This window comes from Eucyclogobius newberryi, unplaced genomic scaffold (genome assembly GCF_026437365.1).
Source record: "Eucyclogobius newberryi isolate DKJ021-1_F unplaced genomic scaffold, fEucNew1.0.hap1 SCAF_13, whole genome shotgun sequence".
NCBI classification, from domain to species: domain Eukaryota; kingdom Metazoa; phylum Chordata; class Actinopteri; order Gobiiformes; family Gobiidae; genus Eucyclogobius; species Eucyclogobius newberryi.
In genome coordinates, this window is record NW_027315757.1 from 18,819,630 (window position 1) to 18,836,286 (window position 16,657).

At 45.0% G+C, this 16,657-nt stretch overlaps 2 protein-coding genes across 4 annotated transcripts in view; both read left to right on the forward strand.

Annotated features, from left to right (window-relative positions):
• The first annotated feature begins 728 nt into the window (after nt 1-728).
• On the forward strand, nt 729-7,614 carry LOC140358144 (uncharacterized). Of its 3 annotated transcripts, none has more exons than XM_072442818.1 (8): nt 729-892; nt 1,960-2,026; nt 2,460-2,706; nt 4,484-4,591; nt 4,762-5,265; nt 5,606-5,800; nt 6,300-6,401; nt 6,572-7,614. In XM_072442818.1, the coding sequence occupies exons 2-8, from the start codon at nt 1,970-1,972 to the stop codon at nt 6,610-6,612; spliced, it is 1,254 nt and encodes a 417-aa protein (XP_072298919.1). In that variant the 5' UTR covers nt 729-892; nt 1,960-1,969; the 3' UTR covers nt 6,613-7,614. The 3 variants fall into 3 exon arrangements, with proteins under 3 accessions (XP_072298919.1, XP_072298921.1, XP_072298920.1); XM_072442820.1 differs by having other exon boundaries at nt 5,606-5,677; XM_072442819.1 differs by having other exon boundaries at nt 2,460-2,625.
• A 2,407-nt stretch (nt 7,615-10,021) lies between these two features.
• The window catches only part of utp18 (UTP18 small subunit processome component), a 9,159-nt gene continuing 2,523 nt past the window's right edge, over nt 10,022-16,657 (forward strand). The window contains exons 1-9 of the mRNA XM_072442815.1: nt 10,022-10,346; nt 11,392-11,525; nt 11,600-11,692; nt 12,319-12,389; nt 12,485-12,576; nt 12,747-12,872; nt 13,725-13,899; nt 13,989-14,089; nt 16,625-16,657. The exon at nt 16,625-16,657 is cut by the window's right edge and continues 58 nt beyond it. Of these exons, the coding sequence (XP_072298916.1) occupies nt 10,125-10,346; nt 11,392-11,525; nt 11,600-11,692; nt 12,319-12,389; nt 12,485-12,576; nt 12,747-12,872; nt 13,725-13,899; nt 13,989-14,089; nt 16,625-16,657 (1,047 nt within the window). The 5' untranslated portion in view covers nt 10,022-10,124. The remainder of the gene's footprint in view (nt 10,347-11,391; nt 11,526-11,599; nt 11,693-12,318; nt 12,390-12,484; nt 12,577-12,746; nt 12,873-13,724; nt 13,900-13,988; nt 14,090-16,624) is intronic.

Below are 16,657 nucleotides of genomic sequence, written 5' to 3' on the forward strand. Positions count from 1 at the left end.
TTTATTCAGCTACAAGTGTTTTTATTGATCTGTGGTAAGCGGGCTCGCCTCTCCACAGATCTGACCTGTGACTAGGCCTGGTGTGACCTCTCCACTCGGATAACTTTAATGCCATGCTGTGGAACATTTCTGGTCATTATGGGTGACAAAGCTCAACTCTAGGCACTGAACCCATTTTGGACTTGGTTTGGTCCAGTTCTAGTCCAGGTTTAGTTTCGGGTTTAGTGCGAAAACCGCCTTAATCACCAAACAAATCATGACAAATCTGACATCAGTAGCTTTGTGCTGTTTCTGCTCTGCCTGCGTAGGATAATTAACAGTTTAAAACATTTATTGATAAAAATAAATTCTGTAGCATTTCAAATTTTAAAACTAATTCTTTAGAATGGGGGGAAAGTCCTTACACGGTGTATCGGGAAGCTGAAACCCCTTTTTATGTTTTTATTTTCCATCCATCCATTTTCTGCCGCTTTATTTGTATTATTTCTTTATATATATTTTGTGTGTGTATTTTCTGTATAATATATATGTTGCTATTGTCATTGTCTCACTAAAAAGCAAAAAAATAGATATAAAAAAGGAAGCTGAAACCCATACTCTTTAATATTACTATTTATTAAATATCTCACATGAAAGCTTAAAAACTAAACCTAAATATTTAGGTGTGTTTGGACTTTCCAAATGTTTAGGCGTGTATGAGATGTATTAAAACGCTAAATTAAAATGAGTGAAACGAGTGTCACGTGACGGGTAGAATCACTGCGCGGCGGCGGCTAACGGTAACGGGACCGCGCAATCGCCGCAGAAATCACACGTTCACACCGCCGCGTGAAGGCGCTGAAGACCTACCATGAAGATTAGTTAACGACTGCGGGGCCGGTGAAGCTCGTCGGTGAGTTTGAACCGGGCTTTTCTCTGTCAAAAACGACCCGGACTCGGAGCTAAAGCGAGGGCTAAGCTAATGATGCTAAGCTAACGTGCTAACAACAAGCGTCAGTGACGTTATTATCGCAGTGTCGCGGCTTTCTGCACATTTTACTACAGATTAAACAAATGAAACCTGCATTGTATTATCCCGCTCTATCTCTGTGTGTCCCAATGTTTGCGACCGACCCTGAAATCCACACGAAACGGCTTAAATGTGGTTGTTTTAGCGGTTTAGCCGGTTTATTATGACGGGACCGTTATGTCTGTTTAATGGCCTTGGCGCTGGTTTTGCCTTTTATTCTGTTTTTCATTCACTTGTCGTGTTTTCAGTGTAACAGTGTTTATTATACATAGTTAGTGATGCGTGGAAGGGAAATCTGGTGTAAAAATGTAATTATAGTGTAACGACGCCATAATAGGCCTTAGAATGTTCAGCTGTTTGTTGTGAACGAAATATACAGCGAATACGAGCAAAGGTTTGAGTGGAACATAATGCGATTTGACTGTAGAAAGTGGGCTTAACCTCAGAATGTCACAGTAAAATGTGACATCAGAAGACATGCTTTGAAGACAATAACACTTTATGACACGCGCTTTGAATTGTTGATGATAAAACATCAAAGAAGCTACAAAAACAACAACAACAACAACAGGCGGTAATGCAACACTTGGATGCCAACAGCCATAAAACAACATTTTATACACTTTAATACAATTTATACTTATCTAGCGTCTTTTGAGGCTTGAAAATAGTCATTTTTATCCTTTTGTAATAGAAAAGCACATTTCTACCTAAACTATTTTTTTGCTGTCATTTATTGAATCCCTTAGTATTTATTAGCTTTAGACCTGATTTTTGAAAGTGTGATTTTACCTCCAGTTGCCTCAGTTTGACGACAGGTTTTAGCTCTGTGCAAGTCAGAGATAAAGGTGAGTAAACTCATTTTAAACGGGCCCTGATGAAACAACTTTGAGCTGAACGGGACCAAAACAGTTTAAGCCTCGTTTCAGGACAATTTTCTGTTTTTGCAGGTGTAGCACGATGCCTTTCGCTCCTCCACCACCAGGGGGCCCTCCACCTGCCCCCGCCCTCAGCCAGGTAAACTCACCAGTCACTGCTCGTTCTTGATAAATGAACAGCACTGAACATAAATGTACTAAAATACTAAAACTGTCAAACTTTATCTCGATACTAAAAGGTTTGATTACAGATTACGACACTTTTTTAGAGTGACAATGTCAACACAAAATAGCGCTTTCTTTTTACTGCCACATGGTCATTTCTCTGAGTTTCAGCTTCCTTTTTCCTCATTCACAATATACTGTATAATATATATATATATTTTTTTATTGTTATTTTCTCGTCGTCCTCAAACTGATGCAAACCAGTTGAAATAAGTCACGAAAAGGTTACGTTTTGTCCCATCTCCCGTCCCTACTTTGGACACGGGCTCCCGTCTGGATTCGTGTCTGTTTTTTTGATACTTTCGACAGCACTAGAACGTGACCTGTGTGTCTCCTGTTTGCCCCAGTCGCCCGGATGCCCTCCCGCTCTCGGCTCTGGCCGCGGAGAGCTTCTGTCCGACATCTGCCGCGGCACCGAATTGCGGCGAGTGACCGACGTGAGCGACCGGAGCGCGCCGCAGCTGCAGAACGTCCAGAAGCCCCAGGCCCCGTCGCCCCACAGCCCCTCGGACAGTAAGCCCCCGCCCTCCGAGCACCCGTACTTCCGTTTGTACCAGTACCTCCAGCAGGGGGCGCCGCGGACCTCCACAGACAGTAAGACCTCGGTAGAAGCTCCAGCGCGGCTCCTGACACGTTAACGATGGTTTAGTCTGGTTTGAATCCTGTGTCGGCCTGTCACGATCCATATTAGACTGACAAGAGAATTAGGGAAGAAACGAGAGAATCGATCTGAACGTCAATAGTCAAACTGTAAAAATCTAACGCACAAGGCAATCCAAACAACTAATTCAGTCATCGTTAGTTTAAGTCAATATTAATCAAGTGTTTACATTTCCTCGCACTCCGTTTGTTTATTTGAGCTGTAGGAGTTGAATAAAAATAAACCTTTGACCCATTATAATATAGAAATGTTTCATTATTCGTTTTATTATTCCAGCTCAGGTCCAATGTATGTTTTGGGGTAAAAATATCAAAAGACATGAAGTCTGCAATATTATCACAGTATTTTATGAAACAATAAATGGAACTTCAAAACGTGACAGGCCTGGATCCAGAACCTGGTCTTGATCCTGGTCCAGATCCTGGTCCAGCTCAGGTCCAGCTCAGGTCCAGATCCTGGTCCAGCTCATGTCGTGATCCTGGTCCAGATCCTGGTCCTGGTCCAGATCCTGGTCCAGAGCTGCGGTGAGTCGAGCAGAGACACAGACGCAGAAGAAACTCTTTAACTTTTTCATCATTGCCCATTTTATGCTGATGAAAACTAAATTAAATCAAAAAAATAATGAGATAGAACTGGATTCAATCGACTAAAGTAGCATCACATTTATATCGTCTAAACTAGTCTAAAGCCAAAACAATCATTTAACTAAATCTAGACGATACAATTTTAATAAAAAGAGTAAAACACACGGTCCAGGTTCAGGTCAAACAGTCACTTCCTGTTTGTTAATGTTCTCAGCCTGGTTTGAGTCCAGGTCTGGGTCAGGTTTGGGCTGCACACGCATTATTTAACAGTTATTGCTGATGTACATTTAAGATACATTTTAAAAGTAAATGTGTGACTGAAGGCTTCCAGGGAGAGAATATTTATAAATGAAGTGTAATATTGATGAAAATCTGCAACAGTTTATTCTTTTAATTTGTTAATGCCACTGTCTTTGTTATAAAAGTTCTTTTCGCGCTTGTTTTAGAGTCTGTTTAGTCCAGACAAACAAACATTTGAGAAATATGTTCATTTTAATGGCGGACTCGTCATAATCGTCGTGCTCAACCTGGACACCAGGGGGTGCCATGGTGCACGTAAAGGAACAAGATGTGAGAGTGAAGCTGTCTGTGTCTCTGACGTCGCTCCACGTGACACACTGTTGTTTGTGCTGCATGTTCACGTTTTCACTGTGTCTCTGTTTCTGTCGCTGCCGCCGGAGCCCAAACCTCACGTAAATCTACAATTTATCTCTCTGCTCATCCGCCTCATTCCGCTCACGCCCGTTTAAAACTCATCCGCCCACGCTAACACTCCCGGAGGAAATCCCGCCTGCATTAGGGATCATTGTGATATCTGAATATACTTTACTTATACACGCCTCAATGTTTCGGTCTCTGTCAGGACTAAAACCAGGAAAATCACGAATGAAATCTGAGTTGAGATAATGATTAGAGCTGAGTGTTTTAGTCATCCACATTTTGAACCAAATAAAGGTGTAAATATGTGATCTGTGGCTGTTGTTAGAAAAGGTCTAATATTGGCACTTTGTTCTGAACTCATTCTAAACCACAAGGCAAAAGAGGCGGGACTTCCTCTGTAGAAGTCAGTGATGTCACTCTGTGGAGGCGGGCTCTTCTCACTCCTCCCCAATCATTTCCCCCCCAGAGCCGAAAACGGGCGGAGCTACAACAGGAGCAGCCAACGGGAGCGCAGCCTCCAGTCCCTCAGGTTCAGCTCCACCAATCACAGGAGTCCCCAAACTGCGAGTGACAGGTCAGACTATTTGTTTTATCACTTTAGACCCACACAAAGGTCACGTCCACAGGTTGACCACTAGTGACCGTGGGCGTGAACACGTTTATTGATCTATATTGTCGTATTGTTGTTATTGATCTGGTTTATGTTTTATCTTTGTGTTTAATCATTTCCCGTCTTTGTTCCAGATGGTTCTTCAGGTCGAGCGCCACGTGCCGCTGCGCCCCGCCCGCCGAGCCAGCGCCACGACGACGGCGACACCCCCGCCCCCTCCCCAGCCCCTCCCCCTCCTCAGTGTCGCCGCGGTAACGCTCCATCTCCTCCGGTCAGCGGCTACAATAGAGAGAAGCCCCTCCCTCCGGCCCCTTCCGCTGCCTCCAAGCCCCGCCCCCCGACCTCAGGGGGAAACCCCGCCCCCTGCTCCCTTGCCCCACCTCCTCCACATTTCCATGGTAACGGCGCAGAGAGCAGCCCCGATCTGCCTCAGAGACAGAACTCCCTGAACAAACGCCCCGCCCCCTCACCCACAGGCCACACCCCCACAAGAGGCCCCGCCCCTCCACCGCCCAGCCCCGCCCACAACCGGCCAATGTCCGCAGCGCCCAGCCCCTCCCACCAGCCTGCCCGGGCCCCGCCTCCAAGCCGAGACACCCCCCCACTGACCAGAGACACGCCCCCTACAAGAGCTGCAGGTGAGAGAGAAGTCACAGCGTGTGTGTGTAGTCTCGACACATGATTAAAAGCAGCTCTGAAGGTCAAAATGAGACCACTGTGTGCTGTCTGCATCTGAGTATGCTGAGTATCTGTGTATTCTGAGTATACTAAGTATCTGACTATTCTGTAACTTTGTCATTTCTGGGTCTCTTTCTGTCCTTATTCACGTTCAAATGGCGTCTCTTTTAGTGCTTTTCTTTAGATTTCAGTTGAATTCTTTATACTTTCTGGCCTGGTATTTGACGGCCCAGGGCCTGGTTCTGGCCCGCGGGCCGGGGTTTAGCAGATGAACTCTGAATATTTTAAACTCTTTTTCAGCTCCGCCTCCGATGTCATCGCCTCGCCCCGGCTGCAGAGAGGCCCCGCCTCCTCCTCCAGGCAGGACTCACGGTAGCCCCGCCCCCTCTGACCCCCCCTCCAGAGGAAAGCCCCCGCCTCCCCCTCGCACCCCTGCAGCCCCTCCCCCTCCTCCCCCGGCCCCGCTCCATCACAACGGTCCTGCCTCCCCCCATGGTGAGTCTGGGCCTGGACCAGGACTAAACCAAGACCAGGACTAAACCAAGATCAGGGACAGGACCAGGGACAAGACCAGGGACAAGACCAGGACAAGACCAGGACAAGACCAGGACAAGACCAGGACAAGACCAGGACAAGACCAGGACAAAACCAGGACAAAACCAGGACAAAACCAGGACAAAACCAGGACTAAACCAGGACTAAACCAGGACTAAACCAGGACCAGAGAGTGGACTAGGACTAAACCAGGACCAGGGACAAGACCGGGACCAGGGACAAGACCGGGACCAGGGACAAGACCAGGACTAAACCAGGACTAAACCAGGACTAAACCAGGACTAAACCAGGACTAAACCAGGACTAAACCAGGACTAAACCAGGACTCGTTTATCCTGATTCTTGACCCTGTGTCTGTTCCTTGTTTTGTGTCTCTTATGTTTTGACATTAAATTAATTGGATTTATTTTTTAATATATTCAAACCCATTATTTTCCAGATGATTTTGAGTCTAAATATTCGTTTCATCCTTTGGACGACTTTCCTCCTCCAGAAGAATTCAGACACTTCACCAAAATCTACCCAAGCAGAGCCCACCGAGGTAAACCTGGTCCAGTTCAACTGCAATCAGCTCAGCAACTAACCATTATTTATATTTATAACACATTTTTAACCAAATAAAGGTGGAAAAAATGAAGGATTCTAGAGAGAGTGCGTATCCTGAGGTTGTGGGTTCGACTCCTGACCCTCTGACTTCTGTTTGTGTTGCAGTGATGCGAGGAGCGCCCCCCCTGCCGCCCGTGGCCAGATGAAGAACTGTGTTTCCTTTTGCACCTGCACTTTTTGTTTTCTGACACAAACTACTGCGATTCTTAAGTTTTAGTTTAGCTTTTTTTAGTCGAATCTTGAAAAGTGCCAATCTGAGGAGGTCCTCTCTGAACTGACCTGGGATCTGCTCCTTTTACTCTACTGCGTGCGGACTACACTACCCATAATTCATAGTTTACATGTGTTACTGTTATACTACTGTGGAACGAAGAGGAGACAGAAAATGTGAAGTCGCTGTAACTGTCGAAGCTCATGAATAATGCACTTAATGTCAAGATCCAGCTCAGACCAGGACTAAACCAGGACTGAACCAGGACCGAACCAGGACTAAACCAGGACCAAACCAGGACCAAACCAGGACTTGCTCATTAGTTAGCTTAGACTCTGGTCTGAACTGGATTTGGTTCTTGCTCTCTGAAACAGCCGTTCAGCTTGTCTAATGCAGCTGCTTCTTTGAACAAAACTAGTTAATTTTTGTAAATTTTCTAAGTTGATGTTTAACATTTTAAGTTGATGTGACAAATCTGATAGTCAATGGTACAAAACTAGGACTAATCTAGACTAAAACTAGATTAAATCAGGACTAAACAACGGACTAAAACCAGGACCAAACAAAGACGTATTTTTTGTTCGTTGTGGATTTGGTCTCAAGTAGATTCTGTTCTTGTTCTCAGGAGCAGTAAATAAAGGACTGAACCAGGATAAAACCAGGACTAAACAAACTTGTCTTTTTTGAACAAATCTTGTAAATGTTTGTGGTTTAAGGTGTGATTAACCTGGTACTAAACCAGGACTAAACCAGGACTCTGGTCTCTATTCGCCCTGACCTCCCGTTGCCCATGATCCCGCTCTCTCTTTGCCTTATGAGCGTTTTGAAATCGCTGGTTGGAGGCGTGTGATTGACTCGTCGCTGTTCAAACATCGTGTTCTGCATGAAACTGAAACTCATCTGAAAATAATTCAAAATAAAAGTAACTCCAAGATTATGCCTCTTCGTCTTTATTACAGTTTAATTCACATGAAATATGACAGACCAAATCAGGACTAGACCCGGTTTTATTCACACTCAACATGTTTCAAATAATATTTACTCATAAAACTTGAATTATTGAATGTTATTGAGTAAAAAAAGTGATTCAGTGAGATTTTGTATTCAATTTTTTTGTATATTTGTATATTGTGTAAATTACATGTTTCATAGCCACATTTGCAGGTAGAGGCACAATAAAAGGACCGTCTCAAGAAGAACCGCTTCAGACCCGCGGTACCGAGGGTCGTCATGGGAAACGTGCGGTCCCTTCAAAATAAGACAGAGCTGGCGACTCTTAACACGCTATGATACAGAGACTCTAACATCATCTTGCTCACAGAGACCCGGCTAACCCCAGAAATCCCGGATCACACTGTTGCTTTGGACCATTTTCATCTCCTGTGCGCAGACAGAACAAAGTTGAGCGGGAAGAGAAGAGGTGGAGGCCTCGCAATATTTGTGCATGAGAAGTGGTGTCGATCAAACCAAGTCACAGTCAAAGAACAATTGTGTAGTAGAGACATTGAACTGTTAGCATGAGGCCATATTATCTGCCCCGGGAGTTCTCACATGTTATTGGAATAGCAGTGTACGTAGCCCCGTCTGCTAACGCTGACAATGCCTGTGAAGCTTTGTTCTCCATCACAAGCAGACTGCAAAACACTGACACTCGGACCTGCAGTGTGGGGGCGCCCCAGGGCACTGTCCTCGCGCCCTTTCTCTTCACCCTCTACACTGCAGACTTCAGACACGACACAGACAGCTGTGTCCTGCAGAAGTTCTCTGACGACTCTGCCATCATCGGACTCATCACGGTCGACAATGACGCGGAGTACAGAGGACTGGAGCAGGACTTTGTGGACTGGTGTCGGCGGAACCACCTCCTCATCAACGCGGGGAAGACCAAGGAGATGGTGGTGGACTTCCGCAGACACCACCCCACTGCCCCCTCACCAGTGAACATCCAGGGACGGGACATTGAGAGAGTGGACTCATACAAGTACCTGGGTGTTCATCTGAACCACAAACTGGACTGGACTCATAACACAGACGCACTGTACAGGAAGAGCCAGAGTCGGCTCTACCTCTTGAGGAGACTCAGGTCTTTTGGAGTGACAGGGCCACTCCTGGAGTGACAGGGCCACTCCTGAAGACCTTCTACGACTCTGTGGTGGCATCAGCTCCTGTACGGTGTGGCCTGCTGGAGCAGCAGCATCACAGAGAGGGAGAGGAAGAAGCTGGACAGAGTCATCAAGAAGTCCAGCTCCGTCCTGGGTTGTGCTCTGGACTCGGTGCAGGAGGTGGGGGACAGGAGGGTCCTGGCTAAATTCACATCTATGCTGGACCATGAGTGTCGCCCCCTGCAGGACACTCTCTCCACTCTGGAGAGCAGCTTCAGTGAGAGACTGATCCACCCTCGCTGTGTGAAGGAGACGTTTCGCAGATCTTTATTCCTGCTGCTGTCAGACTCTACAACAAAAACTGCTAGCTCTGAACATGTGCAATACTGATGTAATCATGTGCAATACCATCATATTCATGTGCAATACTGAATCAACCATGTGCAGTACCAGTAAATAAGAGTGTTCTATTTTGTTTTTTATACGGTTTACTTACCTGCTAATAGTATTACCTAGTTTTGTGCTAGTTATTTTTACTTTTATTTTATTTTATTATCATTATTTTATTATCATTATTTTATTATTATTATCTGATTTTTATCTTTATTTAGTATTTGTATTATCTATTTTATTTTATTTCCCCCCCTCCATTCCCTATTAAGATAGGAGAGGAGTTTTGTTAATAAGTTTTTTGTTTTGTTCATAAGAGTTTTATTAAGTGTGTGTTTTGAAACTTCTATAATCTGTCCTTTCCTCCTGTTCTACTGCGTTGTAACAATGAAATTTCCCCATGTGTGGACATTAAAGGTTTATCTTATCTTATCTTATCTTAATATTCATTTAAATGTATACAGGAAACAATATTAATAATATAAAATTAAAAAATATAGATAAAGTAAAAAATATTCCAAGCCTTCAGTTTGTTTTCATTCCTTATCACTTTCTTTACATTGTTTTCCTCTTCTGCTTTTCTTTTTCTAACACATTTTCTGTTCTGGTTATTGGTCAGTTACATATAAATGTAACAGAATGCGCTTCATTACTACTGGTATTTTCACGTTCTTATTTTAATTAGATTTTTTGTTTCCTGGTTTGCTTGCCTGGTTTAAGTTAAGGAGCCCTCATTTATGTACACTCTTCCTGTGTTGTACTTTCATAGTCGATCCAATTTTGGGGTGTAGTTCCGCTCACAAACAGCAGAGGGCGGTGTAAACCTGAAGCGCTGTTTCATAACGAACTTCCTGTCTGACCCGGAAGTACATGGTCCGTGGTAAACACTTGCACCTCACGTGTAAGTTTTCGTCTGGTCCCGGTTCTGATCCAGGTTCGGTTCTGCGGGGTGAACATGGAGGGAGACTTTATCAAACTGCCCGCGTCAACGCTCCAGGAGCTGCGGAAGAAGAGGCCGAAGTCCGTCAAGGCCAACCCGGAGAAAGAGGTCTTGAGGCGGTCACAGCACGCGCGGAGTGTCGCTGTTCTCGGAGCAGAGGACGAAACTGTGAGATTCCTGGAGGATCTGGTGTTTGGAAGCGAAGATACTCTGTTCCAGAGTCTGGGACAGAACCAGGTACTGAACCCGGACTTAAACTAGACTAAATCAGGACAAAATCCGGATTCAAACTGGACTAAAGCAGGACAGAACCCGGACTTAAACTGGACTAAAGCAGGACAGAACCCGGATTCAAACTGGACTAAAGCCCGGACTTAAACTGGACTAAAGCAGGACTGAACCAGGACTTAAACTGGACTAAAGCAGGATTTAAACTGGACTAAAGCAGGACTGAACCAGGACTTAAACTGGACTAAAGCAGGATTTAAACTGGACTAAAGCAGGATTTAAACTGGACTAAAGCAGGATTTAAACTGGACTAAAGCAGCACTGGACTAAAGCAGGACTGAACCAGGATTTAAACTGGACTAAAGCAGGACTGAACCCTAGCATAAACTGGACTAAAGCAGGACTGAACCAGGATTTAAACTGGACTAAAGCAGGACTGAACCAGGATTTAAACTGGACTAAAGCAGCACTGAACCTGGATTTAAACTGGACTAAAGCAGCACTGAACCTGGATTTAAACTGGACTAAAGCAGCACTGAACCAGGATTTAAACTGGACTAAAGCAGCACTGAACCAGGATTTAAACTGGACTAAAGCAGCACTGAACCTGGATTTAAACTGGACTAAAGCAGCACTGAACCTGGATTTAAACTGGACTAAAGCAGCACTGAACCTGGATTTAAACTGGACTAAAGCAGCACTGAACCAGGATTTAAACTGGACTAAAGCAGCACTGAACCCGGACTTAAACTGGACTAATGCAGGACTGAACCCGGAATTAAACTGGACTGAACCCGGACTTAAACTGGACTGAACCCGGACTTAAACTGAACTAAAGCAGAATTTAATCCCGTCTTAATCTAAAACTGACTGAATAGAACATAAACTATTAAACCACCCTTTGCTTTGGAGCCTGGATCACAGATATAATAGTTAATCTCATACTTTGATTATTGAGTTACTGGACATTATTTATTTTAAACAGAACATTGAGGAAACTCCTAGAATCCTCCCGACGACGTTTACATTTCTGTTTGTTTTTTCGGACCAATAGGAGAAGGTCGAGCCTGAAGCAGCGCTGGGATTGGACGAGAGCAGTGAAGATGAAAAGTCATGTGACGGCGATGAGCAGCAGCCGCCAATCAAACGAGCCGCCTGGATCGACGAGGACGACGAGACAGAGGAGCAGTGAGTCCTAGTTTAGACCTGGTTTAGTCCTGGTTCTGACCCGGTTCTGACCCGGTTCTGACCCTGTGTTTCAGAGTGGACCTGACGCACAGATTCCGCAGAGACTTCGTCAAAGGCGGAGAGTCGTCTCTGAGTAAATCTGGACTTCAGGAGCGAATGAGAGAAAGGTCAGAGGTCACAAACATCACATGTTCAAACATAACTCAGTGATACTTTTTGTGTGTGAGGGGCGTGGCTAAAGCTAGCGTGCACAGGAACAGTTTTGCCTCATTTCTTTGTCTTCTCTGCAAAGCCTCTGAGTTTGAACCTCTCTTTATGTCATGCTTTGACTTTGGATCATGTCAGACACATTATGACCTGGAAAAATCATATCATGGCTCTTGACAAAGCGAGTGCCGTGCGTCGATAAACAGGAAACGGCTGTTGCTAACGTGCTTTGCTAGCTTTGTGTTGCTAAGGCTCAACATATAAGTTAGCATCAGTGGAAATACAGCGCTTTAGCACAAGATCAAGTCAGAGTTTGGTGATGAATGATTCTTATGTGTTTTTAGAAAACAAACTCCTCTTTGAACTTTTCCTGCACAAAACCTCAGAAACTTCCTCCAGCGCAGAATATGATGTAAAGACCCTGCTGTTGCTCTTTCAAAATAAGACCATCTGCTTTGAGGAGCTGTTGAAAGGACTTACTGTGAAAAGGATTAAACATGATCAGACTCAAACTCCAGAGCCGCAGCTCGTGCTGTAGATGTCAAACCTTCACCAACATCGTGCTCTGCTGCTTGTGTTTGTGCAGCTTTCAGAGAGCAATGGGCGGGACTCCAGCCTGGGCCCAAACTGACCCAACGCAACCCCGCAAGAAACCAGGTGAGGTTAGACCTGCTTTAGACCTGCTTTAGACCTGGTTTAAGATTTAAGACCTGGCTTGGACCTGGTTTAACAGATGTTTCTTTGATCTGCAGTCGAGGACTCGGGCTCTGAAGACGACGATTTGACCAGAAAAACTGGTACTTTCACCAGAACCTCCGAGAACCTGCCCAAAGGGATTCTCAAGGTTAGAGTCCTGGTTTAGTCCTGGTTTGGTCCTGGTTTAGTCCTGGTTTGGTCCTGGTTTAGTCCTGGTTTAGTCCTGGTTTGGTCCTGGTTTAGTCCTGGTTTAGTCCTGGTTTGGTCCTGGTTTAGTCCCGGTTTAGTCCCACTTCAGACCTGGTTTCTCTTTTTCAGATGAAGAAGTGTCTGGACTGTAATGCGTCCCGTGGCTCCTCGGACTCTATCACTTCTGTGCAGTTCCATCCAAACGCTCAGGTCGTCATGACAACGGGCCTTGACCAATCGCTGTCTCTGTTCCAGGTACACTTTCTGCACAACATATACTACATTAAAAGTACTTTTAGATTGTACTCAATAAATTTTTTTACAGCTGATACTTGAGATTTGAGAGCAGAGCTTTACTTTCTACCTGTTAAAAGTAGTTTTGGTTTGAGGAGTTCAGGGGACATTTGTCTTAATTTAGCATCACAGTACATCGAAATTTGTATATTTCTGCTCTTTGTCTCCCTCAGGTGGACGCTCAGGTTAAACACTGCTCTTTGTCTCCCTCAGGTGGACTCTCAGGTTAAACACTGCTCTTTGTCACCCTCAGGTGGACGCTCAGGTTAAACACTGCTCTTTGTCTCCCTCAGGTGGACTCTCAGGTTAAACACAGCTCTTTGTCTCCCTCAGGTGGACTCTCAGGTTAAACACTGCTCTTTGTCTCCCTCAGGTGGACTCTCAGGTTAAACACTGCTCTTTGTCTCCCTCAGGTGGACGCTCAGGTTAAACACTGCTCTTTGTCTCCCTCAGGTGGACTCTCAGGTTAAACACTGCTCTTTGTCTCCCTCAGGTGGACTCTCAGGTTAAACACAGCTCTTTGTCTCCCTCAGGTGGACTCTCAGGTTAAACACAGCTCTTTGTCTCCCTCAGGTGGACTCTCAGGTTAAACACTGCTCTTTGTCTCCCTCAGGTGGACTCTCAGGTTAAACACTGCTCTTTGTCTCCCTCAGGTGGACGCTCAGGTTAAACACTGCTCTTTGTCTCCCTCAGGTGGACTCTCAGGTTAAACACTGCTCTTTGTCTCCCTCAGGTGGACTCTCAGGTTAAACACTGCTCTTTGTCGCCCTCAGGTGGACGCTCAGGTTAAACACTGCTCTTTGTCGCCCTCAGGTGGATGGTCAGTCGAATCCTCTGGTCCAGAGCATTTTCCTGGAGAAATTTCCGGTTGGTAAAGCTCGCTTCACGGCAGACGGGCTCACTGTGATGGCCACGAGCTTCAGGAACAAACTTTTCTACCTTTACCACATGATGGAGGGCAAGGTCACGCCGGTGTCAGGGGTCAGAGGTCAGTCACTATCATATTTCCACATTTACTGAGTTAAAATGTGTTTAAAAATGTTGTGTTGAACAGACAGAATGGTTTGTGTGCTGCAGGTCTGAGTGAGGCGCGGGTGAAGGAGTTCTCCATGTGTCCTGAAGGTGACGCTGTTCTGCTGTGGGGCACCAGAGGTTACCTGCACCTGCTGCAGCTCAAGGTTTGTGTCTGTCCCAGTCTCACGATTGTGCGACGGTGATAAAGCCTTAAACCAGCAATAAATAAGTTAAATAATTTAATTTGAGTAATAACTTTACTTTTGCATACATTTTTAATTCAGAATTAGTTTTTATTAAGTCAGCTGCTTTTTTGGAACAAACATAGTCAAATTTTGTACTTTAAATGTATGTTTAACATTTTAAGTTAATGTTACTAAACTGATGGTACTAAACCAGGACCAAATTAAAAAGTAGTTTTGGACTTTGGTCTAAAGTGTATTTGGTTCTTGTTCTCAGGAGCAGACGTTCTTAAACCGTTCTGACTAAATAAAGGACTAAACTGGACTAAAACTTGGCTTTGGTCAAATTCTTGTAAGAAAATAAAAGGACCTGGACCTGTCTGTGGAGGCTTTGATGTTGGACAGTTGTTGTGAACCCTGTGGTCCTGGACTCTGGGGCAATAACTGCATTTTCATACTTAAGTTTCATATCAAATCAAATCAAATCAAATCAATTTATTTTTGTAAGGCCCAAAATCACAACAACAGTTGCCTCTGAGGGCCACAGGGAGAAATGAATCAACAATGTCTGTGGTGGCGATGAAGTCAGACAATGTCTGTGGTGGCGATGAAGTCAGACAATGTCTGTGGTGGCGAGGGACGATGTCCCAGGGTCCTCTGTCCTTAGACTCTCCTTCTCGGCCAGGAAAAACTACAAAAAAACCTCTTTGGGAAAAAAGCGTAGAAACCTGGAGGAGTTCCAGTGAAGGAGAGATCTGACTCTCACAGACGGACAGACGGACACAAGGAGACTGGAGCTGGACCCACTCTTCAGGCAGAAGAGGGACCGTCTGAGTCGAGCTGGACCCACTCTTCAGGCAGAAGAGGGACCGTCGGAGGCGAGCTGGACCCACTCTTCAGGCAGAAGAGGGACCGTCCACACAGGGCAGGGACCACTTCACCAGGGGAGGGGCATCTGGGTCCACAGGTCCTCAGGAGTGAGAGAAAGAAAAGAAGGCGGTGAACAGTTTGCAAGTGGAATCAAAAAATAAATATTGTTTGATAGCATAAGTAGTCAGAAGAAGAAGAGGATAGTGCTCAAGCTGTCATACTTCCCCCAGCACAGTTGCTCCTAGGGCAGCGTAGCTGAAGCTGTGGGTTTATCTTTCTGTTCCTAACTACTCTGACCATAAGCGATTTCGAAGAGGAACGTTTTAAGCCTGGACTTAAATGAAGAGACTGTGTCAGCATATTTAACATGGGTCGGGAGCTGATTCCATAACACAGGAGCTTGGTAGCTAAACGCTCTACCTCCTACAGTACTTTTAGAGACTCTTGGCACCACCAGAAGGCCAGCATTCTGAGAGCGAAGAGCTCTGTTTGGATGATATGGTTCTATAGCATCTTTGAGGTAGGATGGGGCCATGTCATTTATGGCTTTGTAGGTCAAGAGTAGAATTTTGAATTTGATTCTAGACTCGACGGGGAGCCAGTGAAGAGACTTCAGCACCGGCGTAATGTGCTCTCTTCTTTTTGTTCCTGTTAGTAATCTTGCTGCTGCATTTTGAACCAGTTGAAAGCTTTTTATGGAGCTTTTGGACACGCTGCAAGCAGGGAGTTACAGTAGTCTAATCTAGTCGTTACAAATGCATGGATAAGTTTCGGCATCACTTTTAGGCAGGATTCTTCTGATTTTGGCGATGTTGCGCAAATGGAAATAGGCTGTTTTACAAGCTTGATTTATATGAGCTTTAAATGAGAGCTCCTGGTCAAATAAGACTCCAAGGTTTCTTACAGTAGAACTGGAGGCTACACTGACATTGTCCAGTGTGACTATCTGCTCAGATAGAGAGTCTCGTAGATGCTTAGGGCCAAGCACAATGACCTCGGTTTTTTCAGGGTTAAGAAGCAGGTAGTTTAGTGTCATCCAGGTTTTTATCTCCTTCACACAAGTACTAAGTCTGTCTACTTGATCGCTCTGATCAGGTTTCATTGATAAATACAGCTGAGTGTCGTCTGCATAGCAGTGGAAGTTAATGCCATGCTTTCTGATAATGTTGCCTAATGGTAGCATATAAAGAGTAAACAGAATTGGACCGAGTACCGAACCCTGTGGCACACCGTAAATTACTTTAGAGCAAGGTGAGGAGCTCTGGTTTACATTAACAAATTGGAACCTATCAGATAGATAGGATTTAAACCAGCTGAGGGCTGTTCCTCCAACACCTACATCACATTCTAACCTCTGCAGTAGAATGTTGTGGTCAATGGTGTCAAACGCTGCGCTGAGGTCCAACAGAACCAGGATTGAGACCAGTCCATCGTCAGTGGCTAATAACAAATCATTTGTGACTTTAACTAGTGCAGTTTCAGTGCTGTGGTGGGCTCTGAACCCTGACTGGAAAACTTCAAATAAGTTATTGTCCTGCAGGTGGCGACAAAGCTGTTTTACTACAACTTTTTCAAGGATTTTAGAGACGAAGGGAAGATTTGAAATAGGTCTGTAGTGTTTCATATAAAGTGTCTGTTTGTGTCCAGACGAACGAGGTAGTGCGCAGTCTGAAGCTGAAC